General features: G+C 33.9%; 1 protein-coding gene across 6 annotated transcripts in view; it reads left to right on the top strand.

The window, feature by feature from the left end:
* Positions 1–20,963, top strand: part of SLCO1C1 (solute carrier organic anion transporter family member 1C1) — a 111,342-nt gene that overhangs the window by 18,949 nt on the left and 71,430 nt on the right. For all 6 annotated transcript variants that reach the window (XM_072653568.1, XM_072653566.1, XM_072653565.1 and 3 more), the window contains 6 exons: positions 6,373–6,527; positions 8,236–8,377; positions 12,330–12,462; positions 15,111–15,232; positions 16,918–17,064; positions 20,310–20,408. In XM_072653568.1, the coding sequence (XP_072509669.1) occupies positions 6,399–6,527; positions 8,236–8,377; positions 12,330–12,462; positions 15,111–15,232; positions 16,918–17,064; positions 20,310–20,408 (772 nt within the window). In that variant the 5' untranslated portion in view covers positions 6,373–6,398. The remainder of the gene's footprint in view (positions 1–6,372; positions 6,528–8,235; positions 8,378–12,329; positions 12,463–15,110; positions 15,233–16,917; positions 17,065–20,309; positions 20,409–20,963) is intronic.

Raw genomic sequence — 20,963 nt, 5'->3', positions numbered from 1 at the left:
CACAGTTAAGATTATTACCTGTGCATTTCCTGTATCTTTTTCTTTTGTTTTTTTTCCTCCTCTCACTTTCTCGTTTTATCATGTCCTTTTTCTGAAATCTGTCCTGCTTCTGCCCACTTCTTTCCTTTATCCATCCTACCTTTTATCATCTTCCCTTTCTCTTACACTCTTCCACTTCTACTTTCCTGTTGAGTAAGATAGGTTTTTATACCCAGTTGAGGGTGTTTCTCTCTCTCCGTGCTCTCTCTCTCTTTCTCTCTCTCTCTCTCTCTCTCTCTCTCTCTCTCTCTCTCTCTCTCTCTCTCTCTCTCTCTCTCTCCCCCCCCCCCCCCCGTAATAACATATTCCCTCTTTGAACCAATTTAGATAAGAGTGATGTTCAAGCATTGTCTGTTCCCTTCCCCCCACGATTTTCCCCTCACTGTAAAAGCTTTTCCTTATGTGCCTCTTTTATGTAAGATAATTTTCCCTATTTCTCCCCTCCTTTTCCCCCTTCTCCTACCACATTCCTCCCTTTTATTCATCCATTTTTTTAGGTAATCCCAACACAATTAAGTCACTCTCACATCTTTTATCTATGTAGACTCCTTCTAATTGTCTTAATAATATTAAAGTTCTTAAGACTTAAGTATATAATCTTTCCATTTAAGATTGCAAAGAATTTAAACACTGAATCCTTTATGATTTCTCTTTTATGCTTACCTTTTTATGCTTCTCTTAAGTCATATGTGAAAGTCAAATATTCTTTTCATCTCTGATGTTTTCATCTATTTTCCAGATCAATTGTTTTTCCCCTCTGTTATTTCACATTTTCTTCTATTTTCATTTTTTTGATTTCATTTTATCAGTTCTTGATGTCTCATAGAGTCATTAGCTTCCACTTGTCCAATTCTAATATTTAAGGAATTATTTTCTTCAATAAGATTTTGTATCTCTTTTCCTCTTTGATCAATTTCTTTTTTAAGATTTATTTTCATCAGTGAAATTTTGTACCTCTTTTTCCATTTGGCCAATTCTGTTTTTTTTAGATCTTACTTGCTTCAGTACTTTGTGTGCCTCTTTTACCAAGATGTTATTACCTTTTCATAACTTTCTTTCCTTGCTTTCATTTCCTTAATCAACATTTCCTTGACCACTGTTATTTGATTTTTAAAATATTTTAGCACTAACAGGACCTTTGTTGGGCTTGTATCCAATTCTTTATTTTTCTTTGAAACTTTTCTGTAGCTGACAGTGAGACCAGAAATTGACTTCTTCTGAGTTTGTTTCTTAATCTTTCATGTTACCATAGAAGATTTTTATGGTCAGCTTCTTTTGTTGTTGTTATTGTTACCTCATTTTCCCAGCCTCTTTCTTTATTTTGGACTTTAAGTAAACATTTGTTTCCATTCTGGGTTTATACATGGAGGCAGAGAATGGCACTATCCAGAGCTTCAGAGTTTTTTTCAAAGTTAATTCTGGGGGCTTTGGAATATTTTGGTACTTCCAAAGTAGTGTGATCCAAGAAGAGGTGTGGTCACTACTCTTCTCGTCTGTGTTCTGGTCCTTACACAGAAAGGGCTCCTCATACTTTGGCCTTGCAGTTAATACTGTTCCTCAGGAACCCTCTTTCCTTGGGTTTGGAAGTGATAGTACTCCTCAAGGTCCCTGATCCCTAGACCCTAAATATGAGCTGTCACCTGGAAGTGACAATGGAGACAATACTGTTGTTAAACAGCATCTAGTTCTACTCTCAGTACTAGCATAGGGAGCTCCTGTACTCTCTGGCTAGTTGCTGTATTCATTTGCTATCTCTTGCTGCTGTTGACACTGCTAAGTCTACCACAGGCATTGAACCTTCCTAGGCTTTTGCTCAGCTGCCACCCTCATCTCACAGATTGCTCATTCTGCACTCCTAAGTTGTCTTGGGCTAAAAGACTGTTTTACCCTGACCACCTTTTTTCTTTTCCTTTCTTTTATTTCTTCATTTTTTTCTTTTCTTTTCTTTCTTCCTTTTTTTTTTTATTGGCTCATCTGCTCCAGAACTTGATTTGATGCATCATTCTAAGGTTGTTTGAAGGGGTTTTGGGAGAACTCTGCTATAGCACTATCCTCTACTCTGCCATCTTGGCTCTACTTCAGAAGTGAGCCATGGAGTTTCTACAGGAAAGAAATCCACCTCACCTCCATTCTCCCTCAAAAAAGCTTACATTATATTTGGCAATTGTATAACATTCTATTTTTTTTAACACATGCACATATAAAAATTTGTGGAAGATACATACAAAATAATTTTGTAGCAGTTTGGGAGTTACAGTATGGATTATGGAAAGCTGAATAGAAGATGGTACTTGAACTGAATCTTGAAGGAAATCAGGGATTCTAAGAGGCAGACTGAGAAAGAAATAAATTCTAGACATTAAGTTGAAAGGTGGCATATATTGTGTAAAGAACAGGGAATAGTTCAATCCTGTTTCAGGAGAAGAATACCATATAAGAACAGAAATGTTAGTGAAGATCAGGTTTTTAAAGATTTAAATGTCTAAAATATGAATTTATATTTTATCATAAGAGAAATAGGGATAAACTTGAAACTACTGAACAGAGGTATAATGTGATGATCAAAACTGAGCTTTAAGCAACTTAATGGCTGTATGGAGTCTTGAGGTAGGGAGTCCAATGGGGAGGCTATTGCAATTATTAGGTGAAAGATGTTGGGTCTGAATACAATGTGTCTGGTTTGATTTTTTTAAAAACATTTTATTTATAATTTCTGGAATAAAAAAGCATTTCTATGACATAGTATATTTTTAAAAAGGATGATTGTGCATTAAACTGCAAATTTATCATCTATAATTTGCTATTCCTTTTAAATATGAAACAAAATTATCATGTACATTTATTATTTTCTTCTCTCTCCCCTGCTGTAGAGATAGCTAACATTAGATACAAATATGTGAGTGTGAGTATATATATATATATATATGTGTGTGTGTGTATGTGTGTGTGTGTGTGTGTGTGTGTATGTGTGTGTGTGTGTATGTGTGTGTGCATATATTTAGAGAGAGAGATAAATATAGATAGTTAGATAAATAGGCAGAAGATAGACAGACAGACATATAGATAGATAATTCTATACATATTTCAATTTATCATTTCTTTCTTGGGAAGGACTATGTTGATTAGAGAAGAAGAAACATATATAAAGATGTTGTGGAATTAGAAATGACAAGATTTTGCAATTGATTGAATCTATGGGGTCAAGGAGAGTGAAGAATCAAAGATGACATGGAAGTTTCAAGCCTGGGTGACTGGGAGGATTTTCAGGCTAAAAATAAGAAAGCTTTAAAAATGGGAGGTTTGAGGGGTAAAAATGAATTCCATTACAGACACATGGAGTTTATTCAAGTTGAAACAGTAACCAGTATATACTGACAAGAATGGAGTCCAAGAGAGACAGGAGCTGGACACAGAGAGCTAAGACTTATTTGTATAGAGTAATTGAACCCATGAGAGCTGATAATGTTACCAAGAAAAGTTATAAAAGAAAAGAGGAAAGGAATTATAGCAGTGATACAACATATCAACATTTGGAAAATACAACTCTAGCAGTTCTGCCAAGGAATATATGTTTATGAAAATAGATATTAAAAAAATAAAATATTAAGGAACTGATCATACAATTAAAAAGCACTTGAAAATAATTGGAATTATGAGGTTCCAAACAAATACAATAAAGATGACAAAAGTAATGAGTAGTTAAAAAATTTATGAATTTATAAAATTTATAAATTTATAAAATTGATACACCATTAGCTAATATTTTTAAAGAAAGAAAAAGTAAAAGTACAAAAATTTTAACTCAGTGAGAAAATCAGCAGCATCTCAACTTTCCACATCAAGTTAAGGGATCATCTGGACCCAATCCAGGACTATAACCTCAAACTGAGAAATAAGTAAAAAAGAAAAAGACAGATGCAACACTGAACCTAATTATCACCAAAGTAGTGTCTGAGAAAGAGCTGTCATTAATTACTTGGAAACTGGGGAAAATCTGCAATATCTCAGACCTCTCTAGACCATTGAAATAGCAGGTACGAGCTCTCTTGCCACTAAGACACAGAATGAGAATCTCAACCATATAAGTAGAAGAGAAAGTCAACATTGCCTAAGCTATCTTCAGCCCAACCTCTCCTTCCTCTGTCCTTCCTTTCCATTATTCACTTCAATCTCATATGTTATTGTTAAATTAGTTCCCTTTGCATTAGACTCTATCCTTCAATTCATATTTATTCCACCTTTATGTACTCACAGAAACTTTTCTTTCCTTAAAATATACTATAAGCTAAATTACTGTATATATGTACATATATGCAGTATACGTGAGTATATACACACATACACATATACACACATATCATTTGCTAAAGAGAAAAATAAAGGGATGGATACAACTTTCAAATTCTTGATTAAAGAGAGAATTCTTGATAAAAGTAATCACAAAAGAGAAAACAGACAACTTTCATTACATAAAATTAAAAATCTGTTAATTAACAAAATCAACATAGCTAGACTCCAAAGAGAATGTCATCTGAAAAAAAAATTGTACCAAATATTTGATTAAAATCAAATGAAGAATTGACATAAATATATAACACCAAGGACCACTCACACCCTCAAAGAAACTGATAAAATGATATGAAAAGTTTTTGAAAGAAGAAATCAAACTATTACAGATGTGAATAAAATATTCCAAATTATGGCACAGCCATAACAATTAACAAAGATAATAAAATTCATCAATAGTCAATGTTAATGAGAGGACAGGTCAGCTGAAATATTCATGAATCAAGCTCATATCAAGCCATGAATTGGTCTCACCATTCTGAAAACAGTTGGGAATTATGCAAGTAAATGAATGAATTAATGAATGAATGAATGAAAAGCAGTTGTTAAACACTATGTGCAAGACACTGTTTTAAGCATTGGGGATGCAAATAAAAGCGAGTAAGATAGTATATGAGAGGGGTGACCAGAAAAAAGTTTTTTAGACAGAGAAATCAGGGAATAATGATTGGTACTCTATATGATGTGTCCTTCCTAGGAATTATAGCACTGATTTGATTACTGTTCCAAAGGCAGAGTTAGTAAGTGGGGCTGGGGAAGTGGAAAGGGAGAGGTAAGTAGCATGTTATGGAGATCACTGGGAAGTGGAATGGCTATGTTAAGAGCAGGAATATTAAGTTCATTTATACCATTAAAAGGACAGGTTTCCAGGGCTCAATTTCTAGGTCACAAATAGAGTTATGCATATGCATGTCTATGGCATCCCATTAGTAATCCTCTCAAAAAAAGGAGGTTAATTTTTCATGGCTAACATCTCTTTTCAAGTCATCATCATTATTCATCAATCAGTCCTTTTTTTAACCATACTTCTAAGATGTTTATTTTTGACTTGTCTGAAAATGATGAGCCATTTTCCTAAATTTACTCTAATTCTCAAAATTCTTATCCCAATGTTTGTCTAAGCACATTCTGCTTAAGAATTTAGATTTAGAGACTTAATTGGAATGCAGCAACTGTATTCCAGGAGTTAATTTACATGGGAATTCATCTTCTTTCTTGTTTTTCTTCTTGCTTAGACTGGTAAGTCCTCCAATTTAACAAAATCCTGTTTCATCAAACATTACAACAGCAACCTTTTCATTTGTCTTTTGTTATGACAAAATGGAACAGAGAGGAAGTAATTATGAATATCGACTGAATAGTCTCAATGGTGACATTACTCAACAAAACAATGGAAAAGTTTAATTAGAAAGTTTCCCAATTCATACATAGTTAATAGTATGCAAACAGACTCATAAAATATTCAAACTGAACAAGAAAGCTGCAGAATACTTTGTGCAATCCCCCGATTTTACTAAAGATCAAAGGGAAGGGATAAAATGCCTGCAGTTCTAGAGTGAGTTGCTAGACCTTATGTTTTCCAAATCATAATCTAGTGGCATTTCTCTTACACCCTTTCTTTTCTTAAACTGGTTGAGTTTACTAATTCATACAACATAATTGCATCTTTTGCACTATATATGTTAGACTTTTTGGATGCCAAATTGTGGTCCCTCATCTTTTTTATCCTCTGTGGCTAGAGATAGCTCTCATGGAGGGTGAGGTAGGAGGTACACATTGGGAAATATAGGTGATATAATAATGAATATAAAATTACTTTTAAAATAAAGTATTTTTAAAGAAACCTTGTGCTCTGCTGTAAAATTAGTGTTTATTTGATTGCTCTTTCCTGATCATGTAATACAGATGGTCATATTTCTTTTATATGATAAAAGTCAATGAATTTCATAGAAGATTTAAATTCTATTAAAAATTCAACTCCAACAGAATCACAGTGAAGGATCATTTTTGTAATGGAAAATTCACCCAAAGAAAACACCCAACTATTCTTCTCAAAATCTGGAAGACCCATGGACAGGACTCCTTTTAAACCAGAATCATCTATTTCAGAAAGAAAACAACCTTGTTGTGGAGAATTAAAGGTAGGGTGGTACAAAAAAATTAGATGGAAAAGATGATCTTTGTTCCTTGTTCATGTTTCTTTAATTGTAACTGGAGAAGAATGTTTGTCTTTAATTGTAATATCCAGATACACCGATGCATTAGTAATTCATTTTTTTTTTTGCATTTGCAATTCTTTAAATGAAACCTTCTAGTTTTCATCTCTGTTCCTTTGCACTGTCTGTCCCTGATGACACTTTTTGGAGACTTTCTTTTCTCCCTTTTGATTTCCCTGACTTCCTCAAGTTCCATCTTCTGCACAAGATCTTTCCCAGTCCCTTTTCTTGCCACCCCCATCTCTTAGTACTTTCTCTCAGATTACCTTCTATATACTTTATATACAAACTGTACATACCTAGTTATTTACATATTCTGTCGTCCATTAGAATGTGTGTTCCATGAGAATAGGGACTTTTATTTGCCTTTCTTTATATCCCACACTTAGCATAGTGCCTGGTACATAATGAATGCTTTACAATTAGTGGCTGACTGACTGACAATATATTAAAACCTCACCCCTCAAAGCAGGGTTATGTCCAGTGTGAACATGACAGGCATTTGAAATATTCAGGTAACAGTGCATGACAGTAATTTATTAAATTTCATACCTTGTTAGCATAGTTTTAATATTTATCAATGCACCCTTTTTTTATCTCTCACTGTCCCTTACGTACTTGACTCAGAATTGATTATCAGAGTTGAGACAATATATTTTTGTGCCCTAGAAAATGTTTGAAAATTGTTCTCATATGTTTGTAGTCATTTTCCCTGGAGGTTTTGGGCCTTCTAATGTAACGATACTTAGCAGAGTGCCCACCACGTAGTAGGAACTTAATAAATGCCTTTTGACTTATCTCAATATGTTCAATTTGGATTCTCACAAAATAAATGTATAAAGGCCAAGAGAAATATAATATTTTAATATTAAATATTTTTAGCATTTCTAGGAAGTTAATATTAAAATACCTCTACTTTTAACATTCTTTCTCCATCTCTACGATATTGCACTTTGTTTATATCTTAGCTTACTTATATAATCTGACCCAATATTGGATATTTTTAGATTTGTGGGCTGAAAAGCCCATCATTTTTACATGAGAAACATAAAAATATTCCACCATCAAAGGGAACTAAGAAAAATATAAAAGAAAATTGGTTATAACTGATAAAGATTTAGCAAGAACAAGAGAAGCCACATCAATCATGCAATACTTCTTCAGAATGCCAAGTTCTCACATGCAGTGTTGCTATGACAAATTCGTAATATGAGCTCATGAATATGCCACAGACTGGCAAGTAGTTAGGCTAAAGAATTGCGTGTGTGTGTGTGAAGGGGTTGTATGCATCTTTTTGGTGAATCAAAAGATCCAATCTGTTCTAGTCAAAATAGTTAGAGAATGGATAGATCCAGAGGGGAGCAAAAGTAAACGTTTCACCTTCAGCTTTTGAGAAAGTCCTTGTGTGGCTCTATGACTCCCCATATTAAAAAAAAAGCCTTGACAATATGAAATCATTCCATTGAGAGGATAAACAAAAACTGATCCACAGCCTACAGATGATTGCCTTTTGCAAAGATACCTTTTTCACGTATTTAATTAAGCATAGATGTAACGTAGTTTTCATTCTTTGAAGTCTTCACATTTGTGTCATTCATAAAACTAGACTATTTTTATCTCTGTCCTTTTCCAGCTCTTTCTCTGTGCATTGTCTTTTGTTTATTTCGCCAAAGCCTTGGCAGAAGGCTATCTGAAGAGTACAATCACTCAGATCGAAAGACGATTTGAAATTCCTAGTTCTCTGGTTGGAGTTATTGATGGCAGCTTTGAAATTGGTAGGTATTATGGAAACTAAGCCAAACGCTTAAAACTATACTAACTTTTGGAACAGACTGTATGTATTCTGGACAGTTGCTGCAGGTGGAAACTTATTTGGGTACCACGTTAAATAGGTGCAGGAAATCATTCAGAATAATGGCTTTATTTCTAGTACAACGTATTTAGTACCTGATAAGTTGAGAGTACATCACAATGTAACATTCATACCACGTTGTAAAAAACTGATAGGTATTTCACTAGATTCATGATGGTGTTGACAGATAAATATTCCTTTCATTAGTGAGGATGGGACTTTAACCATGTTTTTTTCATATTATGTGATTCTTCTCCATGTGTTTCTTTATTTTTAATGCTTGATGCTTTAAAAATAAAACTTTGCTGTTATTTTCCAGTACCCCCCACCACATCACACAGATAGAAAACAACAAAATTCACTGACCACATCTGACAACATGTACCATATTTCTCAAATGTAGTCTTTCACTTTTCTGTGAAAAGGATAGAAATGTATGCCTCATTATCACATCTCTGGAGTCCAAACTGGTCAACATATTGATAAGTACTCTGATGTCTGTTAGTGTTCCCACACTTTATATTATTATGGTGATTTGGGTATTCCTCTCTTGGTCCTACTTACTTCACTCTATATGAATTCATACAAATCTCCCCAAGTTTCTCTGAGTTTTTCACTTTTGCTATTCCTTACAGTGATAAAATCACAATTTATTCAATTATTCCTCCAGTCAGTGGGCACATACTTTATTGCTAGGTTCTTGTTACTACTAATATATTTTTGTTCTTATGGAACCTTTTTTGACTACACTTTACCTTTGGGGGAGTAAATATCCAGCAGTGATATCACTGAGTCAAAGGATTTGAACATTCTATGTCTTTCCCGACATTTACTACATAATGAACTGGACCTCTTCCTCTATTTCTTTATTAATATTTTGTGGTCACACATGTAATAATCATATTATCTATTCCACTATTGGTCAGCAGTCCTATCTTTTCTTGCCCTGGTTGATTTCTTTGAAGACACATCTAGGTCCTTGCCATGTCATATCTGGTAATATGTTGCAACCTACTTATGTCTACCATGTGTTTTCTCTAATCTTGGTGTCACCTGCAGTTTTTTTTCCCCTAAGGAACTGTGAGTTAGTATTATGGTAAAAATTATTATTGAAAAAAATTTTCAATTTAGTAGAGGAAAAAGCACTCTTTAAGGGTCTTCTCAAGTATATTCTTCTATAACTCTTTTAAAATCATATAAGAATCTGAAAGATGCAGAAGTATAGATAATTTTATTAAATTATAATATGGGCCATAAAATAACAATACTAACACATAGGAGGCACTTACTTAAGGTGTTTGCCAATGTCATGGACCATGCCCTATGTAGAATTCAAATAGAACCAATCAACTTTCAAGTATTTACCACTTGTCATGTGCCAGGCAGTATAGTAGGCACTGAGGCTACAAGTGCAAAAAATAAAACAAGCCTTACTCACAAGAAGCTTATATTCTAACGGGAGAGATACATACATACCTAAAACATAAACAAAACAAATATACACAAATATATATAAAACAGGTAAATAAAAGATAGTTTGGCAGGGAAGCAATAGACCAAGTCTCATGCTGAAGATGAAGACAGAAAGAATTCATTCCTTCAAAACAGAAGGGTCTATTTGATAGATTATATCAGACCCTAGAATATAATAAAACTTCCTCAATGAAATCCAAAGCAATCATTCACACTGGAAAGCAGATGAAAACACATATTACCTATGGAAGTGCAAAACTTATAACCCTCCAAGTGAGAAAACCAGTTAAAATATAAATGGGAAATGTTGAACAAAATAAATAAAAATAAAATATACTAAGATAATGTGAATTTGTCATTTTCTAAATCAATATGTCATCTTCAGTGAGCCGTTTCTATTTGTTTCCTGGTATTGATTCAGACACAACTGCCACAATGTTTAATAGCCCACTCTACACACACACACACACACACACACACACACACACACACACACACACACACACACACATATGCACATGATGTCCCAAAAGCCTTAGGGCAGTTCAATCCTTAAAATATACACTGTAAATAGAAGCATTTGAAGAACTTTGTAATCAATTAGGAACTTTTCTATTTGACCCTGTTTTATACTTAACACTAAACTAACTTTTGGAACAGACTATATGTATTCTGGACAGTTGCTGCAGATGGTAACTTATTTGGGTACCACATTAAATAGGTGCAGGGGATCATTCAGAATAACCTATGGGAAAATAAATTGCTCTCAATGACCCAAAATGTGTTTTGATAAAAGACCCATCTAATACAATGACAATATTTTTCTAGTGATGTTTTATAGTTGCAAGGAGTTGTTATAAGTGTAATAATGCATAAGAATTTTTATTGCAAACTTTAAAGTGAAGCATGAATCTCAGTTATCATATAATTAATGATATGATTTCAATTTACTATTATTATGGTATGATTCTTTTAACAATATCTGCTTTAGAGGTGATTTATCCTCTTGGAAAATTGTGATCATTGCTAAGTCTTTTGATGTAAGCATCATCTGTCATAATCACCAGCATTTGTGTAACTTCTTTTATGTAGCAGTTTACAAAGCATTTTATACACATTATCTCATTTGATCCTCAAAAGTCATTTTATTTATAAAGATACTCAATCCTGAACCAATATTATTATCTTAACTTTGGAGATAAGCATAATAAGAATAAGTCATATTTATATGGCATTTTAAGGTTTCCCAACTGTTACTTCAAGACAACTCCATGAATAAGTAGTTCCAGTGTTATTATCCTCCTTCTAATTGTGGAACAATTAAGTTTAGAGGGGTTAAAAAGTCAAGCTAATAAGTGGTAAACTTAGGACTTGTAATCAAGTCTTCTAGTTGGAAGTCTAATATTCTTTCCATTCTATCACACTGCCTCATATTGTTTCCTTAATCCAACTCATCAATTGGTGCTTTCCTTTGGGAAAGGATTAAATGCTGATAATTTTTCATATTGATAGCATTTTACCTTAACTTTTGGGGAAATGGGAAGTGTTTGGGGAAGAACCATTATTCTTTATTTTGTTGCCTCTTTGTCAATATGCATCAACTTGTTTTAATTTTACTATGAAAAATATCGATTCTAGTAAAAAGAGTAAAAATGTAAAAAGTCAGGGAATGTAGACCAACATATCTTTTACCAAAAATTTAAATACTATCTGAATGATAAGTCATGGTCTTAATCAAAGTAGTTAAAATATAAAAAGAAAAATAAATTAATATTGATGAAGGTTCAACAGATGGAAAGAAAAAATATATCAAGGGCACCAACACTAAAAGTAACTAATAGAGGCAGGCTGCCAGGAAGGAAACAAACATATACTATGTACCAGGCACTGTGGTAAGCCTTTTACAAACATTATCTCATTTGATCATCAAAACAATCCATTAAGGAAGGTATTATTATAATCCTCATTTTATAGTTGAGATAACTGAAGCAAGCACATGTTAAGAGACTTTCCCAGTGTCACACAGCTAGTATTTGAGACCAGATTTGAACTCAAGTCTTCCTGATGCCAGATACAATGCTCCACTCAATAAGCCACCTAATTGCCTGAGAGATCTAAAATAATGAAGTCATTAGAAGTTAAGTTTCCGGATGGAGTCACTGAGACAGTTTAAGAAAGGAATGTCGTATGAGGTACTGGGCAAGAAAGTTACATTCATCAACTGAGAGCTGAAGAAAAGAAAGACCAAAAGAAGGAAAGGTAGGTGGGATACAGTAAGAGAATTAAACTTAGAACTGTCCTGAACTTAAGATAAATTATTCATTTGGTGTTGTGAGATTAATGTATATTCTTTAATTTTGTTTTACATAATTAATTTATAAATATTCCATTTTTCCCAAAAGGGAACCTCTTAGTTATAATCTTTGTTAGCTACTTTGGAGCTAAACTTCATAGGCCGAAGATAATTGGAACAGGATGCCTAATTATGGGAGTTGGAACTTTGCTTATTGCAATGCCTCACTTCTTCATGGGACAGTAAGTCTAAAGCAAACTATTCTAATATGTCTAGAAGCCAGAACTTTATTCACATTAATCAACAAATATTTACATTAATGGAATTACATAGTATGTTAAAGTGATAATAATGCTATGTACTATTTGTAGCAAACTTTACATTGGTAAAAACAAACAAGGTAGTTTTAAGGATATCGTTGTGAAGATGAGTTAATCGTTAATTATTTATTGTCTACTATTTACAAGACACTATGTTTCAATGCTCTGGGTGATATATAATATAGTACTTAGACTCTGGCTTCAAGAGGCTTATTCAAAAGTTGGAGAAATTAGATACATCCGTATAAAAAGTTGACTAACAATGAAAAACAATTTACATAGTATTCAAGGAATACATTCTATTACATTTCTTAGGAGAGTCCTTAATGTCCTGTCCAGAGAAATATTCACGGAAGGATTAAATTTTTTCAATTTGGTATTTGTTGAGCACCTATATTTGCAAGGAATTGTGCTAGTACAGAGGATATATAGATGATTTCCCCAAATCGCTCAAGTACCAGGGATAGAATCTGAAGACCTGAAGATCAGAGTTAAACTCTTAGCTCAAAGGAGTTGATGCAAGTCACTTCATTTTCCCAAGTCTTAGCTTCTTAGGAAATGAAAGAGTTGAAACTAGAGAAGCTTTAAAAATTTTTTCCAATGATCTGATCTTCAGAATTCCAGAACAAGACAAAGCTTCTGCCTTCAAATATTTTCTAATTGAATATACAAATAAAACTAGATAGAAAGTGGTAAGAATAAATTAAAGAATGCACAAAATGTGCTAAGAAATTTGAATAGGAATAGAACATATGCAGCTGGGAAAGGTTCGAATAAGAATCCACAAGACATAAATAGCTAAGATGAGGGTAAAATGATGGGCAAAAGTAGACTTCTATAATCTCTTGACCAAATAAATAGCCATCCAATTTATTGTGGAATAAAATCAAGATCTTTGCACTCTATGGCTAAATATAAACTATTAATCTATAGATAACCCACGGTATATCTAGGTATCTCAAACTTATGGTATATTTGAGGAAGGAAGTCAACAGAGGATTTTGTGATAATATATTTTAGTCATATATTTCTGATTCAATACTTCATAAGATTCTCATTTTGCTGGAAGTAACAAAATGATAATAAAAACTCTGAGCCTGAGACAGACCTGAAATCTGATCCCTATAATAATTTTTACTATTTTGATCTATTTGGCGGATGACCTTGCACAACTCTCCCTCACTTAAATCCATTTCACTTGTACATCACAACATCACCTCCCTGATGTCATGGTCTTCTTCCAGAAGGAAGAACAAATTTCCACTAGCAACTGGCATGTGTAGCTAATTGCCCATTCTATTCGGTTCTACACCAATGTACAAATATGTATTTCCTTTTTCTGTCTTTATTTCCCTGGCTATGGTAATAATAACATGAATGGTAGTGGCCTACATGTATGTAGCACATGTCAAAGGACATTTACATTCATTATCTCGTATGAACCCAACTGAGCTAGGATTACTATTATTCCATTTTATTAATTAGAAAACTAAGGCTCAGTGAATTTAAATAACTTTCCCTGCATCACATAGCTAATATGCAGCACAGCTAGGACCAGAGCTCTTTCCCACTATAGTATATATCATCTGCCTTTACTGTAGATAATATTTATTCTAAAAGATTAGAGCTTTGTCCTCTTGCTGCCTCTCATACATGCGGATGTTCCTTATTATTATGTCAGTGCTGGTTCTAATGGAGTGGAATTTAGGGCACTAAAGCAGCTTTATTGTTGTGAGTGATGGTGGTTATAGATGATTAGAGACAATTTTACTTCAACTTTATAGCTCAACCACTAGGTCAAAATACTTTATGTCATTGCATCCAATATCTCCACCTGGAAATACATAATTCCCATCTAGTATAGATAAATGATTTCTAAAAGCCTTTATTTCACAACCAAGTCATGGAGTCAATTCATTGAGCACACCACAAAAACTGAAAGAATAGGTGATTAAATCACCATTCTGCCTTTTAAATGAAAGGGAATAGTTGTCCCTATTTTGACCTCATAGCTAATTTAATATAGCACTGGGTTAAATTTATAAGATAGATTTTTGCCAATGACATAATCATAGATTATAGAGCTAGAGCTAGAAAGTATCTAAGACATAATTTAGTCCAACTCGCTCATTTTACAAATGGGAAAATTGAAGTCCAAAGAGATTATATGATCTTCCCAAAGTCATACAGTGACAGATCTAGGATCTGAATGCTTCCTTATGAATTAATTAAGCAAAGGTTAGTGCTCCTTCCTCAGGAAAAAATAGAAAAAAAATAATCTATAAAATATTCTTAATTTAATTTTCTTCTCACTTATCCAGATCATTGACTGGCCAAAATATAGTTCTCAAGGTTTATTCTTCTATAACAAATGGGATTCTTTGGAGTCCATATATAACAAAACATTTTTTATTTTAAAATCTGAATATTTCAGTGTTATATGATATAAACAAATATTGCAAACTTAGAATGTATAGACTATTTCCAGTGAAAATATAGTGTACATTGCTTTTGAGTGATTGAATATGGTGTGAAAATTCTCAGAGTAAATAAAGTGTTTAATTTTTCAGTTACAGGTATGACAAATTTTCTCCTTCCAATTCCACCATCACTATCTCTCCATGCCTACAGAACCTCAACAAAAAATTATCACTTTCAGTTATGGAAAAATCTCAATCAAAAGTTAATAAAGGTAAGATATTATTTCTGAAAACATATCAGGTATTTGATACCTCATTTGCACCAATCTCCCAATTCAATATCCTTCCCCTTTACCTTGTTTGCAGTAGGCAGCAGGACTGTGAGAATGAAAATTCCTCCTAAATTACTAGCATAGGTATGCAACTTGGAGAAATCAGCCAATTTAGATCCTTCTGAATCTCTAGGATTTGTGAAATTCTCTAGCTAAATTTTGTTAGCAAAATAAATAGGATAGCTTTTTTACTGGCCTTAAAGTCTCCTTATCAATGTTTGTAGATATTTGTTAGTTCATGGAGGTGGGCCAAAGGGGAGAAGACAGGCTGAAGATCTAATTTTTATTTAACTACAATGATTCACTCACCTTTAGATAATGAATTCTCATTCTCCCATAAAGAGAGGTGTAGCTGAGGGAAAGAATGTTGCTGACTTGCTCAGATCAGTAGATGTCTTGCCAAGTCCTTCCCCTAAAAGAGCATGCACAGAACCTCCAGGATGAGCATGGGGCCCAGTTTGAAGTCCTTATGTTGAAAAGCACTCCCTGGTGGTGAAATTTGCATTGCCTTCATGTCTTAATATAATACAAAGCTGTGAATTGCTAGTTCTTGCAAATTCTATGAAAATGCATAAGGAACACTGAATTTTAGTTTTCATGTTTGCTTATGCAAAACACTGTATGTTAGCCTGAAAAAGTCATGAGAATTTTCAGAGCTAGTGCTCTCAGGCAAACTCTAGAAATCTCATGTGATACTAGATTTTGGGAGATATTCATTCTTACTACTATCACATGATTTTCATGACTGAAGGTAAAATACTCATAAAATACTCTTAAATTATTTGCTGAAAATACATTCAAGTTAAAATTTAAGAGAAAAAAGACTGGTAAAATTTTTAAAGTGAGTTTCTTGAAAGAATAAAGAAAGGAAAAAAAAGCATTTATTAAGCTGTATTGTATGCCAGGCACTAAGTGCTAGGGATACAGATACAAAGTCACAACCATCCCTTCTCTCATGGAACTTACCTTAATAAGGGGAAATAATATGAGGGAGTGGTGGCCATCAAGGTATGTGTTGATTTGGGACGTTACAGAAATAGTGAGTGGAGCCATTTTCCAATAGCAGTGGCTTAACTGATTTTATTACAACTCCTGAGCTTGAAATTAGATTGATGTGGAAGGGATGGGGGAGGTACATGTATAGTGGCAGGGCAGATGGATGAAATATAGCCAGGGCTGAATTTACAGCATGTCTGGGGCCAGTTAGATAGAACGGAGCATGTGACACACTCACCCTTCTGGACAGTGTGGAGGAAGGCTAGAAGCTCTAAAGTGGAAAGGATTAAGTCCTTCAGAGCTGCGACTCTGTTCTGGGGGATGCAAAAGATAGTAGAATGCCTGAGGTATAGTACCACAAACTTTGGGAGTTCCACAGGATAGGTATTAATTTTTTATATCATTAAATTAATATAGTCAGTAGCTTAGACAATATAATTGAGGATAAAGGCAGCAAGGGAGTACAATTATCACTAAAGGACTAGATTTTCCACCTGGTCCAAATCCATCCTATTTATTACTTATTTTATTTTTTTCAATTATTCTTTGGGTAGTACCAAAAAAAACCCTCTGCAGCTGGATAGTGGTCAAAATTTAACAATCTTATGCCACTTTAAAATTTCATTAAGGATGTGAAACAGAAGCTCGAACTTCCATGTGGGTTTATGTTTTTCTGGGAAACCTCCTCCGTGGAATAGGAGAAACTCCCATTCAGCCTCTGGGGATTACCTACATTGATGACCATGCCAGCGAGGACAATGCTGCATTTTATATTGGTAATGATTGCTTCTTTGTCTCAGAAATAAATACCTGGGTACTTGGGCATGAAGTGTTTTTCCTATGTGAAATAGGGCAAAGAGCCCTGAAGTTAGAGATAAGTAACCTACTTTCAATTTTAGGCTTCTTCATTTTCTAACTGTATACCTTGGACAAGTCCATTCTATCTACCCCCGAGTTTTTATTTCCTCTTCTGTAAAAAGAGGACGATAATATTTACATGTATTAGTTTATAAAGCTATTGGCAACATCAAATTTCATAAAACATGCAAAATATTCATAACTAAAATGTTATATAAATATGAGTTATTATTTAGTATAAGGGTATAGGGGCTACAAATATGATTTCATTGCTAAAAGGAACTCTCTGGATAAGAAAAATCCCTCTTACAGAGTATAGGTCTGCTTCTTCTCTACAGTCTATAATATTAGAGAGTTATCCAGAGCACTGAGAGGTTAAGAGACTTGTCCAGGTGCACACAGCCAGTCTGTGTCAGAGGCTGCATTTGCCGTCTCTCCTTGATATCGTTGCTATCTTCATTATCATTACTATAACACTGACTTGGTTCTACAAGGCAGATTGTGAAGTAGGCTAGGCACTCATGCTAATATTCGTAATTTAAAATTATAATTATAAAATGACTCATATTTATGCCTTAAGTTAAAGAATCAAACCCACAATGGACTAGGGGTTAAAATCTCAACCAAATGCTCGGAAAGGTCCTCTCTCCTATATGGCTCCTGCTGCATTTCTATGCCCCAAACAAGCAAACAAACAAAACCCAAGAAAACAAAACAAAAAACAGGTTCAGCCATAAGTATTTACGAGAAATAATAGTAATTCTGGCAAATGTATTCTTTAACAGAATAAATCTAAGAAAAACACAAAGAAAACTAATGCTGAAGCAGAATAGACCCTGCCCATTCCAGTTGGGGACCTTTGTTTCTTTCAGCATCCTAGACACTGGGGTAAACACCCAGGATAAGATACACACAGCTACATGTTCCCTCCAGTATTTCCATTTAGATAGAGGTCATCTCTCATTTTCCTGAAGAAAGCTACTCCAAATGTGGTACAGTTAAACTATTGTCATGGAATGACTGCTACCTTCCCTTCACAGTCCTCTGTCTACATGACAGGCTCCCAAACTATGGCAGTCGTAAAACCCTCCTATACATCCTCCCCTTACCAGAAATGATCTCTACTTTGTTTCTTCCCTTTCCAAATTGTGAACAAATATAAATCCCAGGTGGTCTCATTGGTAAGTCACAGCCTTTGCCCAGTGTTGTTGCATTATTAATTATTATTAATTTTAATAATAATTCATAGCAATATAATGTCAATTTCATTGTAGTGTCAAGATAGCTGTTCCAATTCTGTCATTTAAATTGGTATAAAGGACTCAGTTCATAAAGGGATAAGGGTATATAACTAAATTTTAGTAGATTATATATAATTTTTACAAAGCTGTTGACAGAACTCTAGAAAATGATGGACTATTTTCAAGTCTTTGCTGCTTCCAGTCCCAGATTTTCTTTTTACTTTTTTTTTGCCTCTTTCCTCCCAAATTACCAAAGGGAGGGTTGAACAAATTAGCCATTTGCTTTCAAAATTGCAAAAGAGGTGTGTGAAAAGGCCCCGTGTTTGGTAAAAAGGGTTGTAGAGAAAGAACTCTACAGGGAAAGTCTAGACACAACAAATTTTGAAAGTAAATAAAGTTCTTTATAAAGTATAGTGTTCATTCCTGGTGGCCTACTTTTGTTCCTCAAAATTCCTAATAATTTCTCCCTCCCCCTATCAAAGCTTAGATAGAGAAAAAGAATTTATGCCAGGCATACCTTAGTGTAAATTGGAGACAGGCACTAGGTAACTAGTGCTCAGTGGATTCGATGTCAGAGAGACCTGAGTTGAATCTACCTAACATTGATTAGATGTGTGACCCTGGGCAAGTCACAACCTTCTGTGCCTCTGCTTCCTCATTTGTAAAGCAGGAATAATAACAGAACCTACCTCTCAGAACTGTTTTGAGGATGAAAGGAGGTAATGTATGTTAAGTGATTTGTAAACCTTGAAGTGCTATATAACTATTTAGTAGGAGGAGGAGTGGTGGTAGTGGTGGCAGCAGCAGTGGTCATAGTGGAGGCAGTATTGGTAGTAGTAATAGCAGTAGTAATAGCATTTTAATGTTTTTTTTGTGAAATGGAAACTTTTATCTGCTGGCAAAGGGATTTCAGGTATTAGTGAAAATTAGTTGTGGGAATTGGAAGGGGATTAATTTGGGGTGACAGGAAAACTTCTCTGGGCCTCTGAAATACATAGGGTAAAGGAATATCTAGTCTATTTAATGGAAAAAAGCATTTTAGAAAATTATATTTTGCAATTCTCCTCTATCTTTAGAGTCTTTATGAGACTGGGTGAATTATTGTCTCTTAAAAAAATTTGGTAATTTAAATATCTTAAAAAAAAATCTCTGCTTCTGATCAAAGCTAATAAACTAATGAGGTAGATTAAATTATTCCCTTTCTCTACTGAATTTAGCCCTAATTAATTATGCCCATTTATTTGACATGATATATATGTATGTACATATACATGTGTATATATACACACATACATATATATGCACATATGTATCTATATTTATATATTTCCATGAGATCCTTACAGCATCACATATAAGTAGGTGATATAAATACAATTCCCTTTTTCAGATGAGTAAATGAAGAACAGTGTGGCTAAAGGACTTACTCCTTTATAAGATTATAAATTCCTTGAAGTCAGGGTAAATTTGCCTTTCATCACTGTTTTTAATGGCCATCACCAAGTAGAAATGTTTTGCATATATTAGGTTTGTTTAATTGAATTGGTCTCCAATGTGACTTGAATCCAAGTCTCTCACGGTGGTGCTTTGATGACTTGAAAATGTTTTTTTCCCAAATATAGTATTTCGTCCAGAATGTTTAGCCCTGATCAAATAATCATAATTGATGTTTTTCTCTACAAAAAAATATTGTTGTTCCACCTGCCCTCCTCCAAAAAAAAAAACCTTCTCCCACAATAAATGAGGGGAAAATCAAATAAGTTGGAAAGGTCCCAGGAGGTCATCTAGTTCAACCTATATCTAAACTAAAGTATGAAATATGCTCTACTGATAAAAATCACTAATTGAACTGACATGTATTGTTGAGGAATTTCTGTATTTTTAATGGTATAACCAAAGATAAATTTTTATTTACTTTTTAGGGTGTGTGCAGACAGTTGCAATTATTGGACCAATATTTGGATTTCTTTTGGGCTCGCTGTGTGCCAAACTATATGTTGACATTGGCTTTGTAAACCTAGGTAAGGTAGAATTCTTTATTAAGAGTTGTTGTAGGTTCTTTCAAAGATATGATATGAGTAATATTTCATGATTTTTGGAGGATAATAATGAAGTGATTAATTGAAAAACAATATTATATTTTTCTCCATGTGTATTAATAAGAGGAGTATGAAAAACAGATGGTGATTAGGAAATGACTTATAATTTGTTAGTAGAATGTATCACCTTTCTAGGTCTCAAGTTCAAATACATTCCAGGGCAGGAAAGCCTGAAAGCTGTGGTCACTCCCTGGCTTTGAGGAATTCCAGGTGTGTCAACATTTATTACAGCCATACCTATTGACAATATAATTGGGAATTTCAGCAGAGATGTGAAGGCCTGACAGTCTTCTGGAAATAAAATGTCTTTTTATTCTACAAAATTATCTGTAGGTTAGGTCTTTGGGACTACTACAGGGAAGGTTTGATTTTCCCTTTCAGGATTTTGCTCATGCATTGAGTAAGTCAAGTATTTCTCAGTACCACAGAATGGTCTTTTCTAGGATAGCTATGTTTATAAGAAACAGCTCATAATTC

Source organism: Notamacropus eugenii, chromosome 3, assembly GCF_028372415.1.
Source record: "Notamacropus eugenii isolate mMacEug1 chromosome 3, mMacEug1.pri_v2, whole genome shotgun sequence".
Lineage (NCBI taxonomy): Eukaryota > Metazoa > Chordata > Mammalia > Diprotodontia > Macropodidae > Notamacropus > Notamacropus eugenii.
Note: the sequence above shows the minus strand (reverse complement) of the source record. Positions and strands in the feature narration are given on the sequence as shown.